General features: G+C 39.9%; 1 protein-coding gene across 2 annotated transcripts in view; it reads right to left on the bottom strand.

The window, feature by feature from the left end:
* LOC143028519 (uncharacterized) overlaps positions 1 to 22,961 on the bottom strand; it is a 63,889-nt gene that overhangs the window by 4,611 nt on the left and 36,317 nt on the right. For both annotated transcript variants that reach the window (XM_076190731.1, XM_076190732.1), the window contains exons 9-10: positions 6,589 to 6,706; positions 6,115 to 6,251 (exon numbers count right to left, since the gene is read on the bottom strand). In XM_076190731.1, the coding sequence (XP_076046846.1) occupies positions 6,115 to 6,251; positions 6,589 to 6,706 (255 nt within the window). The remainder of the gene's footprint in view (positions 1 to 6,114; positions 6,252 to 6,588; positions 6,707 to 22,961) is intronic.

Here is a 22,961-nt window from a genome sequence, read left to right as displayed (position 1 = left end):
AAGTAAAATTCAATATTAAGAAATGCAGCATAATGGAATTTGGAAAGATTAAAAATAGAATTTCAAAAGATTACAGAATTGGGGAAGAAAAAATAATTAAAACAAACTATGAAAAAGATCTTGGAGTGATGATTGGAAAGGACATGAAACCAGATAAGCATATAAACAAGATGTTCGGAGAAACCTACAACTTATTGAGAGCAATCAAAGTGGCATTTACCTATATGGACGAAGAAATGATAAGGAAAATACTACACTAATAAGACCAAAACTTGAGTACGCAGCATCACTTTGGACACCCAGTACCAAAAAGAATATTAAGAAACTAGAAAGATTACAAAGAGCGACAACAAAACTAGCACCGACACTCGCCGAACTAACATATGAGCAAAGACTATCCAAATTGAACCTACCAACTCTGGAACAAAGAAGAGAAAGAGGAGATTTGCTAACTATCTACAGAATAATGAAAGGAATGGAAGTTTTAGACAGGAACGACCTATTAATGTGGGACAACGGTTAAATAAGAGGACACGGAAAAAAATTGAAAAAGGATAGTTATAGAAAAAAATTGAAAAGGAACAGTTTCCCACACAGAGCGATAAATACATGGAACAAATTAGACAACAAAACAGTATGTGCTAACACTATACAAGATTTTAAGATAAAACTTGATGCGGAGAGATACAAAGACGGGTCACCACGAGCATAGCTCCCCTCCCGTATATTACAACTAGGTAAATACAACTAGGTAAATACTTTTTGAGTCCAGCCTCTTACTCTATTATTTATCATGCCCAGCCTCAAATTCATGTACAGATTCTAATTTAATCTATATCCTTGATTTCCAATTATTACATTTAGATTTGAATTCATGTACTGTTTGAGCTTGGGCTATTACCTAAGCTATTTCAAGTTGTCAGGATGTGGACCTAACTGGAAGGCAAACTGGAGGGGAACTGGTTTTATTGAATGAATGGGTATAAAGTGCATCTCATAGGACCACAACTAAGAGTTAAGAGCTATGCATTGGAAGACTGGTCATTTCTGTGGTGGGCTTGCTCATGTCACCAACTAGAGAAGTGAAATTCTTGGCAGTGATCTGCTCAAGGGGGGGATGCCAAGGGAGGCAACAAGGCTCATTGCATGATCCTCTAAAGTGGTCTGTCATTCTGGTGATTTCTGTCCACCTATTATTTACCAGAATCAAGTCACGACTGGCATTCTAATTGACTGGTGGGAAGCAGCAAGATGCATGGAGGTTCCCTGGGGACTTGCTTTGTGCAAGCTGTGCTGACACAGCTGGGTTGGACCTCAGCGCATCTGTATCCATATACTAGCCCTATAAACATAAGTACAATATGTCACATGAACAATTTGTGGTCCAACCAGCGAGACAAAATCCCCAGAACATATGAGTATATAAGGCGAGATGTATATCTGTCTGTCATTCTCTCTGAACAAGGTGTATAGCCAAACTTAAGAGAATAAAGTACCTCTGCCATCATTCTGAGTTTTCGTCTACACCAGACATGTATGTCTGTATATGTATTTACCTAGTTGTATTTTACGGGATGAGAGATATGCTCATAGTGACCCTTTTTTGTATCTCTCCACATCCAGTTTGTTCTTAAAATCATGTACAGTCCTGGTATTCACTGTTTCTCTGTTCAGTTTGTTCCAGACATCGATCACTATGTGGGAAGTTATTTTTTTTCAGGCCTCTTCTGTAACTGTCTTTCTTTAGTTTCTTTTCATGTCCTCTTGTTTCTCTTCTGTCCCACTTTAATAAGTCGTCTCTATTGAGAACTTCCATCCCTTTCATAATTCTGAAAATGGTCAACAAATGGCCTCTTTGTGTATATGTATGTATATATATGTATATATACATATATATGTGTAAGTAACCACTAGGAAAAGTAAACTAATGAAGCAGAGCGCTTTCGTATAATTACATCTTCAGGGCTGATACAAAGAAGGAATTATAAAATGAAGAAACAAGGTACAGAATATATGACTGAGTGAGACATGGTAAAGAGGGAATTCAAAGAGGTAGTGGAAGAAGTACACATGATGTTTGATACCGTCTTGGTAACCAACAAGTATGGGGCAATTGCTTATAACTGGAATATTACAATTTAAATAATTTTGAAATTTCATGGCAAATATAACTACAGTATCTAATTTGTACAAACCTAGATGGAGATTAACATTTATTCCCTTACTAGATTTGATCAAACTCCATTCAATTAAATTTGTTTGTGATGTTATTGTTGTATGTAATGACTTAAGCGTTATCTCAGTCAACTGGGTGGTTAAAATGGTACATGTGGTTGAATATGTTGCTACATTGGTTTCCCTCTCTAACATATTTCTTGAGTTGATTGATTCATGTTTTGAGTGTTTTAGCAGTCTGACCAATATAAAACTGATCACAAAATTTACAAGGTATTTTGTACACACACCCTTTATCACTATTGACAGAATTATTTATGAGCAATTCCCTTACAGTGTTCTTATTATTAAAAACTACATTAATGTTGAAATAACAAAATATATTTGGAATGTTTTTCAGGTTCTCTTGGTATGGTAGAATTAGCAAATTATTCATATTCAAAGTTTGGGTTGACCTAAGGTTATGAAATGTCCTTTTAGCATGATTGTAAGCTGTATCAAGAACATGTGTGGGGTATTGCAGCTTAGTATCAATGTCATAAATACATCTTATTTCATCTCTGATGTATGTTGGGCTGCAAATGTAAAGGGCCCTAAGGAATATCAAAGAAAAAATAGAATGTTTTACGCCATCTTTACCATGTCTCACTCAGTCATATATTCTGTACCTTGTTTCTTCATTTTAAAATTCCCTTGTATCAGCGCTGAAGATGTAATTATATGAAAGCACTCTGCTTCGTTAGTTTACTTTTCCAAGTGGTTACTTACGCATTTGTGAACACATGTTCCTAGTGTTTTTATTGCATAATATGTATATATATACATAAATAAACAAATACATATATTCAGGTAGTACTTAATTTATGTGATATATAAGGATTGAAATGCATCATGTAAATAAAAAATTGTAAAATTGGGAAGGCAGAAGAATACCGAGGTATCCACCATATAGAACTAGACTTGTGTTAATTCAAACAAACTGCATAATCATAATTAAATGTATTATTTGTATTACTATTGTATTGTATTATTACTAAAAGAGAAAAAGGAGGCGAATCAAGTAGAGAAGAAAAGGTAAAAGGTGTAGATGGAGAGATGATAATGAAAGAGAAGGCAGTGAGAGGAAGGTGGGCAGAGTATTTTAGGGAGTTGCTAAATGTGAAGGAGGATAGGGATGGAAAGGTAGTTGCTGTGGGAAGCACTAAGAAAATGAGAGTGATGAGTGAGGAAAATGGAGGAGAAATAGGGAAGGATGAAATGAAAGCAGCTGTTAAGATGATGAGAGCAGGTAAGGCACCTGGTCTGGATGGATGCCACGCAGAATGTCTGAAGAAAGGAGGTGCAGTGATGGTGGACTGGCTGGTGAGGTTGTTTAATGGTTGTTTGAGAGAGGGTAGAGTGCCGGAGGACTGGAGGAGTGCCTGTATAGTTCCGCTTTACAAGGGAAAGGGGGACAAGTGTGAGTAGTAGTTTCAGAGGGATCAGCTTGTTGAGTGTAGTTGGGAAGGCTTATGGGAGGGTCTTGATTGAGAGGATTAGGAGAGGAACAGAGGGAGTAATTGGTGAGGAACAGTGTGGGTTTAGGACAGGTAGGGGTTGTGTAGATCAGATCTTTGTGGTAAGACAGATATGTGAGAAAGCTATAGGAAAAGGTAAGGGTGTTTTTTTGGGCCTTTATGGATCTGGAAAAGGCTTACGACAGGGTAGACAGGAAGGCACTGTGGGAGGTACTGCAGATATATGGGATAGGAGGAAAGCTTTTAAGAGCAGTCAAGAGTTTTTACGAGAGTAGTAGAGCTTGTGTTAGGCTTAGAAATGGAGAGAGTGAATGGTTTGAGGTAAAGGTGGGACTTCGTCAGGGATGTGTTATGTCGCCCTGGCTGTTCAATTTTTATATGCATGGGGTGGTGCAAGAGATGAATGTAAGGGTAGTGGGTCATGGTTTGGAGATGATTAAAGAAAATGGAGAAAAGTGGGAGGTGAGCCAGTTGTTGTTTACTGACGACACTGCGCTTGTAGCAGGATCAGAGGAGGGATTGAGGAAGTTAGTGACAGAGCTTGACAAGGTGTGTGAAAGAAGGTAGCTGAAGATAAATGTGGGCAAAAGTAAGGTGATGAGATGTACAAGGGGAGAGAATGACAGCAGGCTGGAGGTGAGCATTAAAGGTGAAAGACTGGAGGAAGTGGATAGTTTTAAATACTTGGGTGCGAATGTGGTAGGAAAGGGAGGAGTGGGGGAGGAGGTAGAATGTAGATTGAGAGAAGCAAGTAAATGCCTTGGTGGATTGAAAAGTGTAATGAGAAATAGACATCTGGGAATGGATGCTAAGAGGAGGTTATATGAAGGAGTGATTGTGCCAACAGCATTGTACGGGGCAGAAACATGGAACATGAGAGAGGAAGAGAGAAGGAGTTTGAATGTGTTTGAGATGAAATGTCTGAGAAGTATGATAGGGGTTACTAGGCTAGATAGAGTGAGAAATGAGGAGGTGAGGAGGAGAACAGGGGTGGAAAGGGAACTGGGAGATAGGGTTGATGAAAGGGTATTAGGATGGTTTGGACACATGGAAAGAATGAGTGAAGAAAGATTAGTAAAAGAAGTGTGGAAGGCAGAGGTGGAAGGAGTGAATATGAGGGGGCGTCCTAGGATGAGATGGATGGATGGGGTGAAAGGGGCATTACAAAAGAGAGGAATGTCTATGGAGGAAGGACGGGAGAGGACAGAAGATAGGGGTGAATGGAGAGAGGTTGTGTTACATGAGGGGGAGTGGGTGGGGGATGGGGGGTCAGGAAGTATGTATGAGAAAAAAATTTGATGCAGCCCAAAGGGATTTCTCCCCGTCTTCTCCTTTTTTGCATGAGGGGACGGAGAGGGGGGGGGGGTCGCTGAATTTATGAAGCAGCCTTGCTGTGGATGTGCTGTCTTGCGACACTGCTTCTGACCCAGGACAGTGGACAAGATGCAGGGATGACCTGTCATCCAGGAGGTGCCAAGATAAGAGGGAGGAAGGAGGGTGGAGGGGAGTGGAATATATAAGAAATGGAATGGGTGGGAGTGGTTTCTATGCCTTTTTCTTTTTGCCTACCCCCCATGTAGGGGGGAAAAAGCCTTTGGTATATGTATGTATGTATGTATTATTTGTGTTAGTATGTGTATCTAAGTAAGTGTGCCAGAGGACTGCCTGTTCAGTTCTGCTTTACAAGGGAAAAAAGGATAAATGTCAGTAGTAGTTTCAGAGGGATCAGTTTGTTGAGTGTAGTTGGGAAGGCTTATGGGAGTGTTTTAATTGAGAGTATTAGGAGAGGAACAGAGGGAGTAATTGATGAGGAACAGTAGGTTTAGGGATGGTAGAGGTGGCATGGGTAAGATTTTTGTGGTAAGGCAGCTATGTGAGAAAACTAGGAAAAGGTAAGGCTGTTTTTTGGGCAGTGGTAAAAATGCTAGGAAGAACACCCAATAAATCACCAAAAATTCATCAAAACTCATGCTTACTCTTGATCTTACCAACATAACTGATGCCTTGAGACTGTCCTGATACATTTAAGAACAGGACACTCACATCTCACCTATGGCTATCTCATCCCATGAGACAACCCTCAATTTGTTGATGCGGCACACCTGTTACTATGCCCCACATTCTATTACAGTGTACAACTCGCACAACCTCCCACAACCAACTTTTTCTACCCCACCTCCCCACTAAACACCAATCTAAAACACATTTTAGATCATTCACAAATACCACTGAGGTCCCCCACAAATTCCTGCAAAAAATTAAAATACTTTCAAAATTGCAGACTGACTCCAAACACCACTTAATCATAGACTACATTCCTTATAACCTTTGACATAGACATTATTTAACCCCTATGGAATGGAAGTGCTGGTGAATTAACAGGGATAAGATCATTCAATTAATAACAAGATGAAAAACTTACAGTAATGGTAATAAGGAATAATGATTCTTTAGCTGTGGTATCCAATTCCATCTGCTTTTTCACAGGGGTATATTTAATGAAGAAATCGCATGGCTGGATTGACGGTTTCACCTGTTCTGTAAGGAGCTTTGAGAAACCTGCCAGAAAGAAAGAAAAAAATATATAGATGCAGGCATGTGGATTATATATAAGAATTATGTTATATATCAAATATCAGAGTGGATCACATTACAAGCACTTCAAGACTGACCTCCCAACTCTATCAAACCCCTCTAAATATAAAACCCACAGAAAAATCCCTTAAACATACATTAAATGATGTCACCAGCCATTTTACTATGAGTACTCTACTGCCTATGAACTGATGAGAATAATAAAAAAGTAAGATAACCCTAATATATAACTGAAAGCTAGATTTTGCATGAATTGCTTTGATAGAATAAAGAGAATAATTATAACAAGGAATGCCAGTACTCAATTTAAAGCAGTCTCTCTGGATTCTGGACATTTTGATGCCTTCAACTACTCTGTCTGAAGTCAATCCAATATATATCTTTCCTCCATTACCAGCGTTGAGAATTCCCAAGGTAATCTGTAAAAACATTCAATTGTTTCAGCTCAATTCTCTCTGGAAATGATGGAAGTACTGTACATAAACTATTAAAAATAATAGATGAGAGGAAAGCTCTAAGACCTAATTGTATGTTTATTAGAAACTAGGATAGTGTCACTAATGTGGTACCAGTTCGTTAAGCGGGAACAATCAATCTGTTGCCCCTAATTTCTCTTGCAGGAGATTCACAGCCCTCAGGCCATGGCCACTGGTTTGTCCCATAAATTACTTAGAGGGACTTCTTTGTAGTTGTCTGGAAGGTGGGGGAGTAAGTTAATGTTGAACAAAGTGTTTTTGTATCTTCTATGAGGTGGTTGCATTTGGGGCAGTACTGTTTTAATGCAGGGTGGTGATCTTAATGTAGTTGTGCTAGTGTATGTTTTACTTACACTGGGCATGATTTCTCAGTTGGGTTAATATCTATGGGAGTTTTATGATGTTAAGTATGTATATATGCATTTACCTAATTGTAATTAGTAGGAAGGAAGTTATGCTTATGGAGTGTCCTTTATTCTACGGTTATCATCTATCTATATACCAAGGGCATTTCCCCCTTACATGGAAAGTAGCCAAGTCAAATGGCATATACTCACTCCCACCCATTCCACTCCCATCCACCACCCTTTCGTCCCTCTCATCTCATCTCACTGATGATGGGTCATCCCTGTATGCTGCCCACTGCCCAAGGTCAAAACCAATGCGGCAAGACAGCACCTCCACAGCAAAACTGCTTCACTTAATCAGTGACCCCTCTCTGTCCCCTCAAGTAGAAAAAGAAAAGACAGGAAGAAATCACTTAAGGCTGCATCAAAACATCATTTACACAAGAGGACACGGAAAAAAACTGAAAAAGGACAGTTATAGAAAAACTTGAAAAAGAACAGTTTTCCACACAGAGCGATAAATACATGGAACAAATTAGACAACAAAACAGTATGTGCAAACACTATACAAGATTTTAAGATAAAACTTGATGCTGAGAGATACAAAGACGGGTCACCACGAGCATAGCTCCCCTCCCGTATATTACAACTAGGTAAATACATAACTACTCCATAACCCCCCCATCCCCTGCCCCTTCCCTTCCTTAAAGCACAGTATCGTCTATACACAGCCATTCTCCACACACCCCTATCTCCTGCCTTCTCCCTTCCCTGCTCAAAAGACATTCCCATCTTGCTCAAAGTTCCTTTCACCCCATCCATCCATCTAATCATTGGTCATCCCCTCAAATACACTCCCTCCACCTCTGCCTTCCACATCTCTTTTACTAATCTTTCTTCATTCATTATTTCCATGTGTCCAAACCATCCCAATACTCTTTCATCAATCCTATTTGTCATCTCCTTTTCTACCCCTCCTCTCCTCCTCACTTCCTTGTTAACCTCCTCCTCTTCCACCACCTCTATCCAACCTTGTAACCTCTACCATACTTCTCAGACATTTCATCTCAAACACACATTTAAACTTTCCTCTCTAATCCTCTTAAATTCCAATTATCTACCCCATACAGTACTGTCAGCAGAATCACCCCTTCATATAATCTCAAATGCTTATTTCTCATGACACTTTTAATTCCCCTCACCCCGAGGCATTTACTTGCTTCTCTCAATCTGCAATTTACCTCCTCCTCCACTCCTCCCTTTCCTGCCACATGCAACCCCAAATATTTAAAGCTATTCACTTCCTCTAGCCTCTCTCCTTCAAGACTTATTTCCAGTTCTTTGCCATCTTCTCCCCTTGTACATCTCATCACCTTACTTTTACCCACCTTTACCTTCAACTTTCTCCTATTGCATACCTTCCTAAACTCTGTCACTGATTCTCTCAATCCCCCTCTAACCCTGCCACAAGTGCAGTGTCATCTGCAAAATGCAAGTGGCTCACCTCCCACTGTTCTCCATTTTCTTTGACCATCTCAATTCCCCAGCCCATTGCCCTCACATTTACCTCATTGGATGTGATCTGATTGATTTTTTTTTCTGCATTGAAACTGGTGTGTTGCAGTGCTAGAAGGGTGTTACGATTGGCAAATGGATTCATTCCTGCTGGATCTCCCAGAGAGCTACTGTCCTCAGAACAGTCTTCAAGATGAAAGTCATTCTTTCATAAATTATAATCCTCACTACCCTCAAAAACCTTCCTTTAGTGTAAGATCTTGCCTAAATGATAAAGTGATAGGTGAGGAAACAGCATATGAGATTCCTCTGGGTGACCATGTCATTCCTGGTCTTAGAGATATTGAAGAAACCCAGTGCTTATATTCTGACACAGCTAACTCCTCTTCTCTTGAAATGTTCAACAATCATGCACCCAATGATATTGCTAGACTCCTCTTCAGAAACAGTGAACTCCAGAGAGTGTATGGCTACTGGTCACATTAGTGCCTATGTCAATGGAAATTTACCTGATTTAGTTTTTTAGTTTAGTTTTTAGTTAAGGTTTATTCAACAATATAAAATACAATTTAGACATACATATATACAATTTTTTTTTACAAAATTAGTAGTTGAAATGAGAAAACATTCAAACAAATATAATTCCTTTAAAAGGGCCACAAAATTTGCTCAGATTTCTACTTCATCCTATTTTAGTCCATTTAATGACATATTTGAGTGTTCTGATTTAGAACAGGAATAATAGAATATGTTCTCTTTAGAAAGTATAAGGATTAAGGAGGAGGATTGTAGCTCTTATAATAATCAACATATAGCTAAACTTTCTGAATCTATCAAGCTAGGGTATAATAAATATTTTGTTTGTCTACCTGGGAAATCAGAAATCATTAGAAAAGTCCCTTCAAATTATCACCTTGCTGGGCATCTTTGTTAAAGTCACTAAAAGCAATCAAGCCAAGGGTCTACATGAAAATTACAGGGAAGTCTTTCAAGAACAATTAACCTTAAATATTATTGAGGAGATTCCAGAGGGCTATAACCCTAATAAACATATACGGATCCCACATCATCCCATTGTTAAGGAAGTCCTTTAGCCACCTCCAAAGTACAACCAGTTTTTAACTTTCCTTGGAAGTTGGGGGATGGCCTTCTCTGAATGAGGTGACATACCCCAGTATAGACCTTTTGTCTAGTTTAGTGGCGCTTCTTAATTAATTCCATCTTAATGCTTATTACCATCTTTAGCCACATCAAAAAGGGTTTCCTCCAGATAAAATTAAAATTAGTAGAGGATAAAAAATAGGTTTTCTTTCCTTTTCTATGATCAAGGCAAATTCATAGCTTACCACTATACTACAATAATTTTTTGTTTTATTGCTAGTTCCTTTATATTGAACTACATAATTAAATTCCATGCTCAACACATTACCAACAGTCTGGTTTGAACTGCTCTAAATCAAATTTTTCATGTAGATAATTTCTTCTTTAACTGTAATCTAACATCAGAAGCCATTGTTATGTACCATGGGGCCAAGGGTGCAATGGCTCAGGGAGGCCTGGAGTTGTGCAAGTGGACACCTAATGATCTTGCTGTTAGGGGACCAATCTGATGTTTCTGATGATAAAGTTCTAGTTTATAACTAGGACACTATTTATAATACAATGCAAGTTAAAACTATATATCTTGACCCTTCTACAAACACCAAAAGGAAAATTCTATCATTTATATCACAAATTTTGACTCAGTTGGCTTCATCAATCCCTTTTTGGTAAATGGTAAAGTAATGTTACTAGTGTCACAATTTTTGAAATTGTGACACCCGGCTCGCTGTCTCCCCTTCCCATTTTCTCGTCTGATTTACCACCGTTTCGGGCCTTCATTCCCCATACTCGGGGGAATTTCCAGAGTCCTTAAGACTTCTAGTAGCTACATCCTGTCCTTTCTCCTCCTCGTTATCCTCTTCAACTGTCATGTCATTTTTGACAATCAATTTCAGTGCCTTAACGAAGGGAGAGACTTCTAATTTTGATTTGTGTTCTCAGAGCCATGCTCAACGGTTTTCGCGCCCACACAAAGCGCTCAAACACCCCCCCTGCGCGCTGCCACATATTTGTTTTAAGCTAGGTAATTAGAATAATTAGGATTGTGTCTAACCCGCTCGTGAACAGTGTCTACCTCAAAGAACACTTGGAACTGTGTCACCCTCCCGCATGAACATTATTCGTAGTACCCTTCGCAACTAGGGACGGAGACATAGAACTATTGGCAATGTCGGAAGCCGGCTAGCGGACATCGTGACCTGACCTGTCGCAGGACACAGGCAGTCTAAGCATCGAGTTCGAAAAAGGAGGTCAGACCGCTCGATCTCGGAAGAACAAGCGTGTCCTTTCCTCCCTCATGTGACTGTTGGGGATTTATAACCTCTTGAATAAATCGAGTGTCGATTATTTGGGTATAAACCCCTCAAGCAAAAACTCTGAGTGTAGTGCGATTGACCGGGAAAAGTACGCCGACGAAGTGACTTACAACCCCCATCACAGCGCGCCCAGGCCGTCCACCCCCCGCCCCCACCAAACGAAGTGGCGCCGATCGAAGCGCCGCCGGAGATCATGCTAATTGAAGGCGTCTCCACAATCAAGACACTTATAAGTACTCATTCAATAACAATTTCTTAAGCTAGGAACGTGCGCAGGGAATAGATAGGATGTATGTATGTATGAAAACCAACTGTTAAAACCCTTATTTAATCAAGTTATATTGCTAGTGTTTAATTATTTAAATTCATTAAAACTCACAATAGGAGTTCTGGGTTTCATTAGCCTAGGACGGTTCACTTAATGAGTTGTCCCATCATACCCCTCCCCCCTCTTTGATTTACTCACGCTTGCCTTGGAGGGAAGGCGAGTGGTCCCGAGATGTGATAAAAATCGCCTGGACTTCGGTTCCCCAACTGCAGCTATCTTCCCCCTCCCTTCATCAATCACTTAAGGTACGTGTTACCCACACCACCTCATCTACCACCTTCTTCCACTGTCCAGGAATTTGCGTCAACTAGAATTAAATGAGCTAAAGCTTCAGAAACAATGCAGCAAGACGAACCACATCCACAGCAGAGCTGCTTCACTTACATAGCAACCCTCCCTCCTCATCTTTTTATGCAGAAAATAGAGAAGACGGGGAGAAATCCCTTCAGGCTGCATCAAAATATCATCCATAATTAACCATTCTCCACTCACCCTTATCCCCTGCCTTCTCCTTCCCTTGCTCAACAGATATTCCCCTCTTGCTCAAAACCTCTTTCATCCCATCCATCCATCTCAACCTCAGTCGTCCCTTTTAGTTCACTCTATCCAACTCTACCTTCCACCCCTCTTTTGCTAATCTTTCTTTAATCATTCATTCATGTACTCCCATCCCAATGAGCTTTCATCAGCTACATTTCCCAGTTCCTTGTGCAACCAGAAACTTTATGAATGGAGTACCTTGGGGCTCTGTCCTATCCCCCACATCCTCTAGACTATACATACACAATATGCCCTCACCCCACACCCCAGAAATACAAATCTCTTCTTATGCAGACAACATAACAATTACATGATCACACCTATAAAACAAGAGGACACGAAAAGAAACTAAAAAAAGATAATTACAGAAGAGATCTGGGAAAAAAAAAAAAATAGCTTCCCACACAGTGATAGATACTTGGAACAAATTAGACAAAGAAAGTGTGTGCAAACACTATTCAAGATTTTAAGAAAAAACTTGATGCTGAGAGATACAAAGACAGGTCACCATGAGCATAACTCCCTTCCCGTATAATACAACTAGGTAAATACAGTGATGCAGACAGAGACACAGAAATACTAGTGGTTCCTCAACACACTCAACACCTGGGTCACACACACACACACACTTACGTCGGACAGACGGTGAGGATTGACGTCCTGAAGAAAAAGTGAAATTTTCGTGGATCTCAATGCAAAGGAAGTACCTATTGTATTTGCAGGGAAGGGGACTGCTCGTGGTGTAGTGGGAAAGTGAGGAAAAAGGAGAAGGGGAGGGATTACTGAGGGAAATGGATGGAAATGAGGAAGGAGAGGACTTGGTCCAGGCAGGCAGACGCCATGTAAACAAGCGCGGGCCGGATCAATTTAGTGACGATGAAGGATCTAACAAAAATGTAAAGATTAGAAACATAGATATGAGCAGCACAATAGAAGGTGAAGATAATAATTTCCATGGATTTAATGAGGGGGGGGGGGCTGATAATACCAACCTCCCCCGACTGGCAAGACTAGAACAAAAACTTGAACAAATGACCAAACATTGGGAGAGTAGGTTCGGCAGAATGTCTGAAATTGCGCAAAGGGTTGAAAGATTGGAAGAACTAGAGAAGGCGAACAAAAACTTAACTAAGGAAATAGAAGAACTAAAAAGACAGTTAAAAGAAGTAAAAGAGGAGAATGAATAATTAAAGAGGAATAATAAAGAAAACAAAGAGGCCATAGCTAAAGAAGCTAAGGGTTGGAAGACAATCCAAGAAAACATAATTAATGGTCTGGATGGATGCCATGCAGAATGTATTAAAAAAGGAGGTATAGTGATGGTGGACTAGCTGGTGAGGTTATTTAATGTTTGCTGGAGAGGAGGTAGAGTGCCAGAGGACTGGAGGAGTGCGTGTATAGTTCCACTTTACAAGGGAAAGGGGGACAAGTGTGAATGTAGTAGTTTCAGAGGGATTAGCTTGTTAAGTGTAGTTGGGAAGGCTTATGGGAGGATCTTGATTGAGAGGATTAGGAGAGGAACAGAGGGAGTAATTGGTGAGGAACAGTGTGGGTTTAGGACAGGTAGAGGTTGTGTAGATCAGATTTTTGTGGTAAGACAGATATGTGAGAAAGCTATAGGTAAGGGGAAGGATGTTTTCTGGGCCTTTATGGATCTGGAAAAGGCTTACGACAGGGTAGACAGAAAGGCACTGTGGGAGGTTATGCGGATATACGGGATAGGAGGAAAGCTTCTGGGAGCTGTCAAGAGTTTTTATGAGAGAAGTAGAGCGTGTGTCAGGATTAGAAATGGAGAGAGTGAGTGGTTTGAGGTAAAGGTGGGACTTCGTCAGGGATGCGTTATGTCACCCTGGCTGTTCAACTTATACATGGATGGGGTGGTGCGAGAGGTGAATGCAAGGGTAGTGGGTCAGAGATTGGAGATGGTTAAGGAAAATGGAGAAAAGTGGGAGGTGAGCCAGCTGTTGTTTGCAGACGACACTGCGCTTGTGGCAGGATCGGAGGAGGGATTGAGGAAGCTGGTGACAGAGTTTGGGAGAGTGTGTGATAGAAGAAAGCTGAAGATAAATGTGGGTAAAAGTAAGGTGATGAGATGTACAAGGGGTGAAAGTGGCAGTAATCTGGAAGTGAGCATTAAGGGAGAGCAAATGGAGGAAGTGGATAGTTTTAGATATTTGGGTGCAAATGTGGCAGGAAAGGGTGGAGTGAAGGTGGAGGTAGAACGTAGATTGAGAGAAGCGAGCAAATGCCTTGGTGGTTTAAAAAGTGTAATGAGGAATAGGAATCTGGGAATGGATGCTAAGAGGAGACTGTATGAAGGAGTGATTGTGCCAACAGCACTGTATTGAGCAGAAACATGGAACATAAGAGAGGAAGAGAGAAGGAACTTGAATGTGTTTGAGATGAAATGTCTGAGAAGTATGATGGGGTTTACTAGGCTAGATAGAATGAGAAATGAGGAAGTGAGGAGGAGAACAGGGGTGGAAAGGGAGTTGGGAGATAGGGTGGATGAAACAGTATTAGGATGGTTTGGACACATGGAAAGAATGAGTGAAGAAAGACTAGTAAAGGAGGTATGGAAGGCAGATGTGGAGGGAGTGAACATGAGGGGACATCCTAGGATGAGATGGATGGATGGGGTGAAGGGGGCTTTGGGGAAGAGGGGAATGTCTGTTGAGGAAGGACGGGAGAGGACAGAAGACAGGGGTGAATTTAGAATGGTTGTATATGGAAAATGTTGTGGTGCATGAAGTGGATTGGACGGGGGAATGGGGGTTGAGGTAGTGTGTGTGAGCAAAATTTTTTGACGCAGCCCGAAGGGATTTCTCCCCATCCTCTCCTTTATATGGGGGGACGGAGAGGGGGGGTCGCCGATTTAATGAAGCGGCCTTGCTGTGGATGTGCTGTGTCCTGCGACACTGCTTCTGACCCAGGGCAGTGGACAGGGTGCAGGGATGACCCGTCATCTAGGAGGTGCTAAGATGGGAGGGAGGGTGGAGGGGTGTGGAGTGTTTTCGGGGATGGAATGGGTGGGAATGTTTTTGTGCCTTTTCCTTTTTGGCTACCTCCCTGGTAAGGGGGAAAAAAGCCTTGGTATATTTATGTATGTATGTAATTATGTCAAGAAAACATTTACTGACATAATTAAACAGCAAATGAAAGAACAAACTGAAGACTCAGTTATTAAAGTGATGAGACAAAAGGAGAATATAGTAAGAGACTTAGCAGATAAAAAGAAATGTATAATTATATTAGGAATGGAAGAGAAACACAACCCAGATAGAACCACAAGAATCAATGAGGAAAATGAAAAAGTAAGCAGATTACTAGAATTAGTTCAGGAAGATGAACCTGAAATCATGAAACAAATTGAAGAGATGTATAGACTTGGAAAGTATAGTACAGATAAGACCAGACCAATTAAGATTAAATTCAGGTCACAAACGACGGCAGAGAATATCTTATAAAAAACAGGGAAACTAGCAGCAAGTGAACAATATAAAAAGGTATGGATAAAAAGGGAAATGAATAAAGAGGAAAGAGAGGAGGAAAAAATGAAAAGACAACAAGCTAAGGAAAAAAACGAGAACAGAACAGAGTCAGAAAAAGAGAAATTCTATTGGAGAGTAGTGAATATGAAAGTAAGGAAATTCGAAATACTAGAGAAAAACAAAAGGGAAACAGAGAATACAATGGAAGTGGCAGAAAACTAAGTGTCTTACACAAATATAGATGGATTAATTACAGGATTGAATGAGCTGAATGATTATCTGAAGGAAAAAGAACCGGACATAATGGGAATTGTAGAAACGAAATTAAAAGGTCCACTACCACCCAACAGTGTAGGACATGACGCATATAATTATTGGATTAGAAACAGAGAGACAAAGCAAGGGGGTGGAGTTATGTTCCTGACTAAGAAGGATATAAACGTGAAGAGTGTCACATATGGAAAGAATACAGTAGAGATGATTATGATCGAAGTGGAAGACAGAGATAAGAAGAACAGAAAGTTTGTGATAAATTATGTACTGTACCTCCAAAAACAGCCTCGTGGGAAGAGAGTGAACATAAAAGTATGTTAGAGGACACAAAGATAACATTAAATAAGATAAAGGAAAATGGAGGAAGAATAATTATGATGGGCGACTTTAATTGCAAAGAAGTCTGCAGGGAAGAGATGATAGTAAAGGGTGGAGACGGCTCATGGGGAAATGTTCTACTCGAGATGATTATTGACCATACAATGATGCAGTGGATACAGAACACTAGGTATAGAAATGAAGAAGAGCCATCGAGACTAGACCTAATAATCACATCTGAACCTAGAATAGTAGAAAAGATTGAATATAAAACACCAATAAGTAAAAGTGACCATATACTGATTGAACTGGAACTAAATGAGGAAAAATACATGAAAAGAAATGAACAATATAGAAAAGGAAGAATGATGTATGAAAAAACAAACTTTGATCAAATAAGAGAATTCTTTCAAAAAGAAAACTGGGAAGGAATATACAGTGCTCGACAAAATTCGTGCCTGCTTAGGCCAGACCGGGCGCAAACTATGGCGAAAAAATGATGGTCATTTTCATGGTGAAACAAAGATGTCAGAACTCGCGCCTGCCTGTATGACGTCACTGCATCCAAGGACGATGCGACCAGGGAAGCTGGAGCGCGTCAGTTGCCTCAGGGGATTCGTGGAGGTAGGGTGTGTGTGGCGTTGTGCTCGTGAGGGGGCCAAGTTTTGTGTCGCATTTTTTTACCTTTTTTCCCTTTTCAGTGTAAATATGGCTCCGACCAACCATTTAAGCAATGAACAGATTGCACAGGTGCTAGTATTGAAAGATGGAGGCCATGGAACGAAAGAAATAAGTGACTTGATGAACATAAACCCTTCCACAGTGCGCAGATGGATAAGGCGTCGACGCCAAGAAAACAGTGGTGCAGACCCAGTGCCTAGAAAACACACTGGCAGGCCTAGGAAAACTTCCCATAGGGCCATTAGTAGCCCTTCACCATAGGGCCATTAGTAGCCCTATGGGAAGTGAAAAGAATACAAAGAGCAATTAAAAAATTGGCACCAACACTCTCAAAAGTATCATATGAAGAGAGACTAGCAAAACTTGAGCTACAGACACTAGAGCAAAGAAGAGAGAGAGGAGATTTGATAGCTATTTACAGAATCATGAAAGGCATAGAAATTATTGATAGAGAGAATCTGATAAAATGGGATGATAGAAATACAAGAGGACACGGAAAGAAAATCAAGAAAGACAGCTATAGAAGAGATGTGAAAAAGAACAGCTTTCCTCACAGAGTAATAGACAGTTGGAACAAGTTAGATGAGAAAGTGGTGTGTGCAAAAACAATACATGAATTTAAAAATAGTTTAGATAAAATGAGATATGAAGACGGGACCCCACGAGCATAGCTCCCCTTCCCGTAAAATACAACTAGGTAAATACACAAACAGATGAGTTAGGCTGGGACCGAGAAATCGAGGAAACCCATAGAATGGGCAGGTACTCTAAAGATAAACAGTATAGACCACTAAAAGTTAAACTTAGATTGCAATCAAGCACAGAAGAAATATTATCTGGAACAATAAGATTAGCAAATAGCGAACAGTACAAAAATATATGGATAAAAAAAGAAATGAATGAGGAAGAAAAAGAGAAAGAAAAAGAACTTAGGAACAAGGCGAATGAAAGGAATGAGAATAGAACTGAAAAAGAAAAGGAGGAGTTTTTTTGGAGAGTGATAGACATGAGGCTGAGAAAAAGATATATAGGGAAAATGGAAACAAAGAAGACAGAAGGGGAGGAGGAGAAAAGAAACTAAAAACAGCGTATACAAATATAGATGGAATAATCTCAGGAATAAACGAATTAAACGATTATCTAGTCTTAGGAGAACCAGACATAATGGGAATTGTAGAAACCATATTAAAGTACACCCTAACACCCCACACTGTGGGACAAGGTGTATACAACTGTTGGACAAAGAATAGAAAGAACAAACAGGGCGGAGGAGTTCTAATATTGACCAAGAAAGATTTGATTGTAACTTAAATAACTCAAGGAAAAAACAATGTAGAATCAATTATAGTACAAGTCGAAGGTAAACAAATGAAGAAAAGAAAATTTGCAGTGGTATATGTACCACCTAAAACACAAGCCTGGGCAGAAAGGGATTATTCCAAGTTACCAGAAGATACAAAAGATGAATTAATTGAAACACTGAAAGATGGAGGAAATACAGTAATTATGGGTGACTTTAATTCAAAAGAAATATGCTGGGAAGAAATGACAGTGAAGGGGGGAGAGAAACACTGGGGCAATGTACTCCTTGACTTGACCATTGAATACACAATGACCCAGTGGATTAAAGAAAATACTAGATACAGAGGAAATGAAGAACCCTCAAAATTGGACTTAATACTTACGACAGAACCTGAGATTATTGAAAAAATTGATTATAAAACTCCGATAGGAAAAAGTGACCATGTACTAATAGAAATGGAATTGAAAGAACAAATGGACCAAAGCAAAAATGATAAACATAGAATAGGAAGACCTATGTATAACAAAACAAACTTTGAGAAACTTAAAACATTCTTTCGCAATGCAAACTGGGAAAAATTCCAAAACGAAGATACAGGGATAGAAGAAAAATGGAACATATTAAAAGAAATTTATAATGAAGGAGTGAACAAATATGTACCACAACAAAAAATGGAAAAGGCATACATAAAGAGCTGGTACAACAAAAGATGTAGTGAAGCTAAGGAAAAAAGAGACAAAGCTTGGAAAAAGTGGAAAAGAGATAAGAAACAAAGCAAATGGCAAACGTACATCAAACTAAGAAACGAATATGTAAAAATATGCAGAGATGTAAAGAGGAATTATGAAAAAAAAAGATAATAGACAAATGTAAGGAAGAACCCAAACTATTTTACAAATATGTAAATGGAAAACTGAAAAACAAACAAGAAATAGAAAAACTGCGCCATGATAAAAAGGAATATACAGAAGAACTGGAAATGGCTGAAATTATGAATAACCACTTCGGATCAGTATTCACAATAGAAAACTCACCTAACAGCGTAGATAGAGAGAGAGAATTATCCCCAGCAATGAAAGAAATAAACATAACACAAAAAGAAATCAGTGATCAAATTAAAACCCTTGATGTCAGAAAATCACATGGGCCAGACGGAATTGCAAACTGGATGCTGAAGGAATGTATGGAAGAATTAACTGACAAAATATATAATATAATTAAAGCCTCACTTAGCCACTTCCATATGGTGACGCCTACATAGGTGGCATGAGGAGCAAGTGGGTATTCGATGATGCCGGCATTGGCATTCTGATTATATTTATTGTAGTCGTACCTACGTAATTTCCATTCTCTCTAAACTGGCTTCATCAATTTTCTATGGTTATCAAAATGCACGGGTGAAAAAGAACGAACGATTGAGCACTGACATTATTTTTTATAATGCGATTATTATGATGCAACATCGCACGTCGGGCAGCTAATGCTGCCAGATGTGCGATGTGCTCTGGAGTGAAGAGGTTAAAGAAGGAAAAGTACCATTGGACTGGAAAAAGGCAAACATTGTACCAATTTATAAGGGAGGTGATAAAGAAGACCCATCTAACTACAGACCGGTCTCACTAACAAGCACAACAGCAAAAATTTGTGAAAGAGTTGTCAAAAACAGATGGGTTAAATACCTGGAAGAAAAATCTATACTGAACCCAAATCAATTTGGATTCAGACAAGGGAGATCATGTACAACAAATCTGATCTGCTTTTACTCAAGATTAGTAGACATAATACAAGAAAGAGATGGATGGGTGGACTGTGCTTTTCTGGACCTGCAAAAGGCATTCAATAAGGTACCTCATAGGAAATTAATAAATAAGAGAGAATCAAAGGGTGGCATCAGAGGAAAATTATTAGAATGGATGAAAGACTTCCTGATTGGGAGGAAAATGAGAGTTGTAATTAAAGAAAAATTCTCCAACTGGGAAGAAGTAAAAAGCGGTGTCCCGCAAGGATTGGTACTGGCCCCGATCATGTTCGCTGTATACATTAATGACATGAATGAAGGCGTGGAGTGCTATATGAATTTTTTTGCAGATGATGCAAAATTACTTAAGAAGGTAAAAACGGAAGAGGACTGCAACTCATTGCAACAAGATCTGGACATGATATGGAATTGGACTCAAAAGTGGGAAGTGAAATTTAATATAAAGAAATGCAGTATAATGGAATTTGGAAAGAGTAAAAACAGAATATCAAAAGATTACAGAATTGGAGAAGAAAAAATAAAAAAAGCAAACTCTGAAAAAGATCTTGGAGTGATGATTGGAAAGGACATGAAACCTGATAAGCATATAAATGAAATATTCAGAGAAACCTACAACTTATTGAGGTCAATCAAAGTGGCATTTACTTATCTGGATGAAGAAATGATAAAGAAAATACTAACTACACTAATAAGACCAAAACTTGAGTACGCAGCATCAATTTTTGGACACCCAGTACCAAAAAGAATATTAAGAAACTAGAAAGATTACAAAGAGCAACAACCAAACTAGCACCGACTCTCGCCGAACTAACATATGAGCAAAGACTATCCAAACTGAACCTACCAACTCTGGAACAAAGAAGAGAAAGAGGAGATTTGCTGACTACAGAATAATGCAAGGAATGGAAGTTTTAGACAGAAACGACCTGTTAGTGTGGGACAACGGTAGAACAAGAGGACACGGAAAAAAACTGAAAAAAGATAGTTATAGAAAAAACTTGAAAAGGAACAGTTTCCCACACAGAGCAATTAATACATGGAACAAATTAGACAACAAAACAGTATGTGCAAACACTATACAAGATTTTAAGATAAAACTTGATGCGGAGAGATACAAAGACGGGTCACCACGAGCATAGCTCCCCTCCCGTATATTACAATTAAGTAAATTACAACTAGGTAAATACACACGGTCGTTGTCATCGTTGTCGCGTGACCAAGAAGAAGAGGATTTACGACGAAAAAGGAAACCTGGTTTGTATTGTAGGGGTGGGGAGTGTTCGTGAGTGTCTGAAATAATATCTCTGCAGTGCTAGTCAATGGTATTGACATGGAATTAGTGAAAATGGATGAAAACAACGACTCGAAAGCCAGTCACGAACCAGAGCCATCTGGCGTCAGTCGATCGAACCGTGATGTAACAGGGTTCCCACAGAAAATTGAAAACTAAATTCCAGGACTTTTCCAGGATATTCCAGGATAAAAATCATCAAATTTCCAGGACTTTGAGCAGAATATCTGAAACAATTTTCAAATACAAACTGATCTTTCTGGCCTCCACCCCTTACAGCCAGCCAATTCCACCCACTTTATTACACTATGCAGTCTTCCTCTGTTAGATTACAATATATATATATATGTTCACTATAAACCCACTGTCGGAGAAATAATAACGGAAATAAAGGGAAACTGTATATTTTGACTACTGTCTGTAGTCCTCTTCAGCAGAATGCTTACAGAAAGTTAAGATGCAAGTTTATATAGGGTGGTGAGGTAGTACATAAAAGGGGGATGGGGCAAAGTAGGGGGACTCAGGTTACATGCCCTTGAAATAACATACCATTTTCATATATATATATATATATATATATCAGAGTGTCAGGTATAATTCATTCTTTGCTCTTTTTTGAAAATAGTCACTCCATTGATTTCAGTTTCTGCTTGAGGTCTTGTAGTTTCTTTTCCAGTTTGAGATTTTCATCCGCCTTCTCAGAAACTTTCAGTGTGAAAGCATTGGACTTAGCCAGCAAAGTGAAGTCATGCTCTGTTTCTGCCTTCTTTGCCAGCTGGTAAGCTTCCTTGGTCATTGACTCCATACTATCTTTCAAGAGGTTCCTCTTTTTCTCTGCTGACTGGATATCCTCTTGTAGTGCCTTTCTCTTCGAGGATTTCTCATTATCTGTCTGTGACTTCTTCTGATCCGCGAGGTACTGTTGGTATCTCATCCTCGATGCCCTGACATGCCTTTTCAGTCTGGGAGTGAAGGGTAACTCAGTGAAGTGCTGGCCCGTGGCTTGGATACTGTCATAGACTGTACGAAGAGTTACAATAGTCTTCTCCTGCATGTTCTGAACCAGGAGGTCCTTGTTCACAGAATAACCCCTTTCTACTGATGCCTGACCATGGGAAACTGTGAGAAGCATCTTGAAAACAGACCAGAGCTTGCTGTACTTGTGGTCTTTAAAGTACTGGCCCAGAAATATGTCCAGCCTCTCACTATCTGGGGTGAAGTTCTTGAAATCTGCTGCATGTTCCTGCCTCATCTCACTGCCAAACGCCTTGTACTGATCAAGGAGCTCATCGCACTCTTCCCCGGACAGCCTGTTGGCATTCAGAAGCATCTGGAGGATTTTCTGGAACTTCGTCGCCGCATCTGTAGAAGGAGCAACTAGTTTATCTGGAGCCAGTGCAGAGAGATATCGAACCAGGGACAGTTTCAAGGGACTCTTGTCCAACATCTTGGATGTGAGCTCTGATAGCAGTGTCACACACTCATTCTTGAATGCCAGGACCTTCAAATCACTGACCAGTTTCTTCTCAGCAGCTTTCTTCACAGACTCTCGAGCAGCAAATCCCAGATCTACAAGTTTTGGCAGCATCTGGTTCTTCTGGTCCTTGGGGTCCAGGTTGGCCAGTTTCTGCATGGTGTCTGCTTTGTCCAGAACTTCTTTTTTGATGAAACGTCCCATGAGCGCAACAACCACTTCCTTTAGCTTCTGTCCCAAGAACGGTGCCATGGGTGCATCTGTTTGAAACCTCTGAAGGAATGGCTGTTGTTTAGCTACAGAGATGAAGAATTGTAGCTTTGCGACGGAAAGTGGGTCCTCACAGGCAGCTTTCACTGATGCAAATGAGGCAGTGCTAGGGGCCTTCTTGGGGTCTTTGAAGGATGCCACAAATTTCTCCACGTTGGGCCACATCTGCAACGCACGCTCTGCAACCTTTG

Source organism: Oratosquilla oratoria, chromosome 9 (assembly GCF_046742065.1).
Source record: "Oratosquilla oratoria isolate Oo_2021 chromosome 9, ASM4674206v1, whole genome shotgun sequence".
NCBI classification, from domain to species: Eukaryota; Metazoa; Arthropoda; class Malacostraca; order Stomatopoda; family Squillidae; genus Oratosquilla; species Oratosquilla oratoria.
This window is presented reverse-complemented; position numbering and strand designations above follow the sequence as displayed.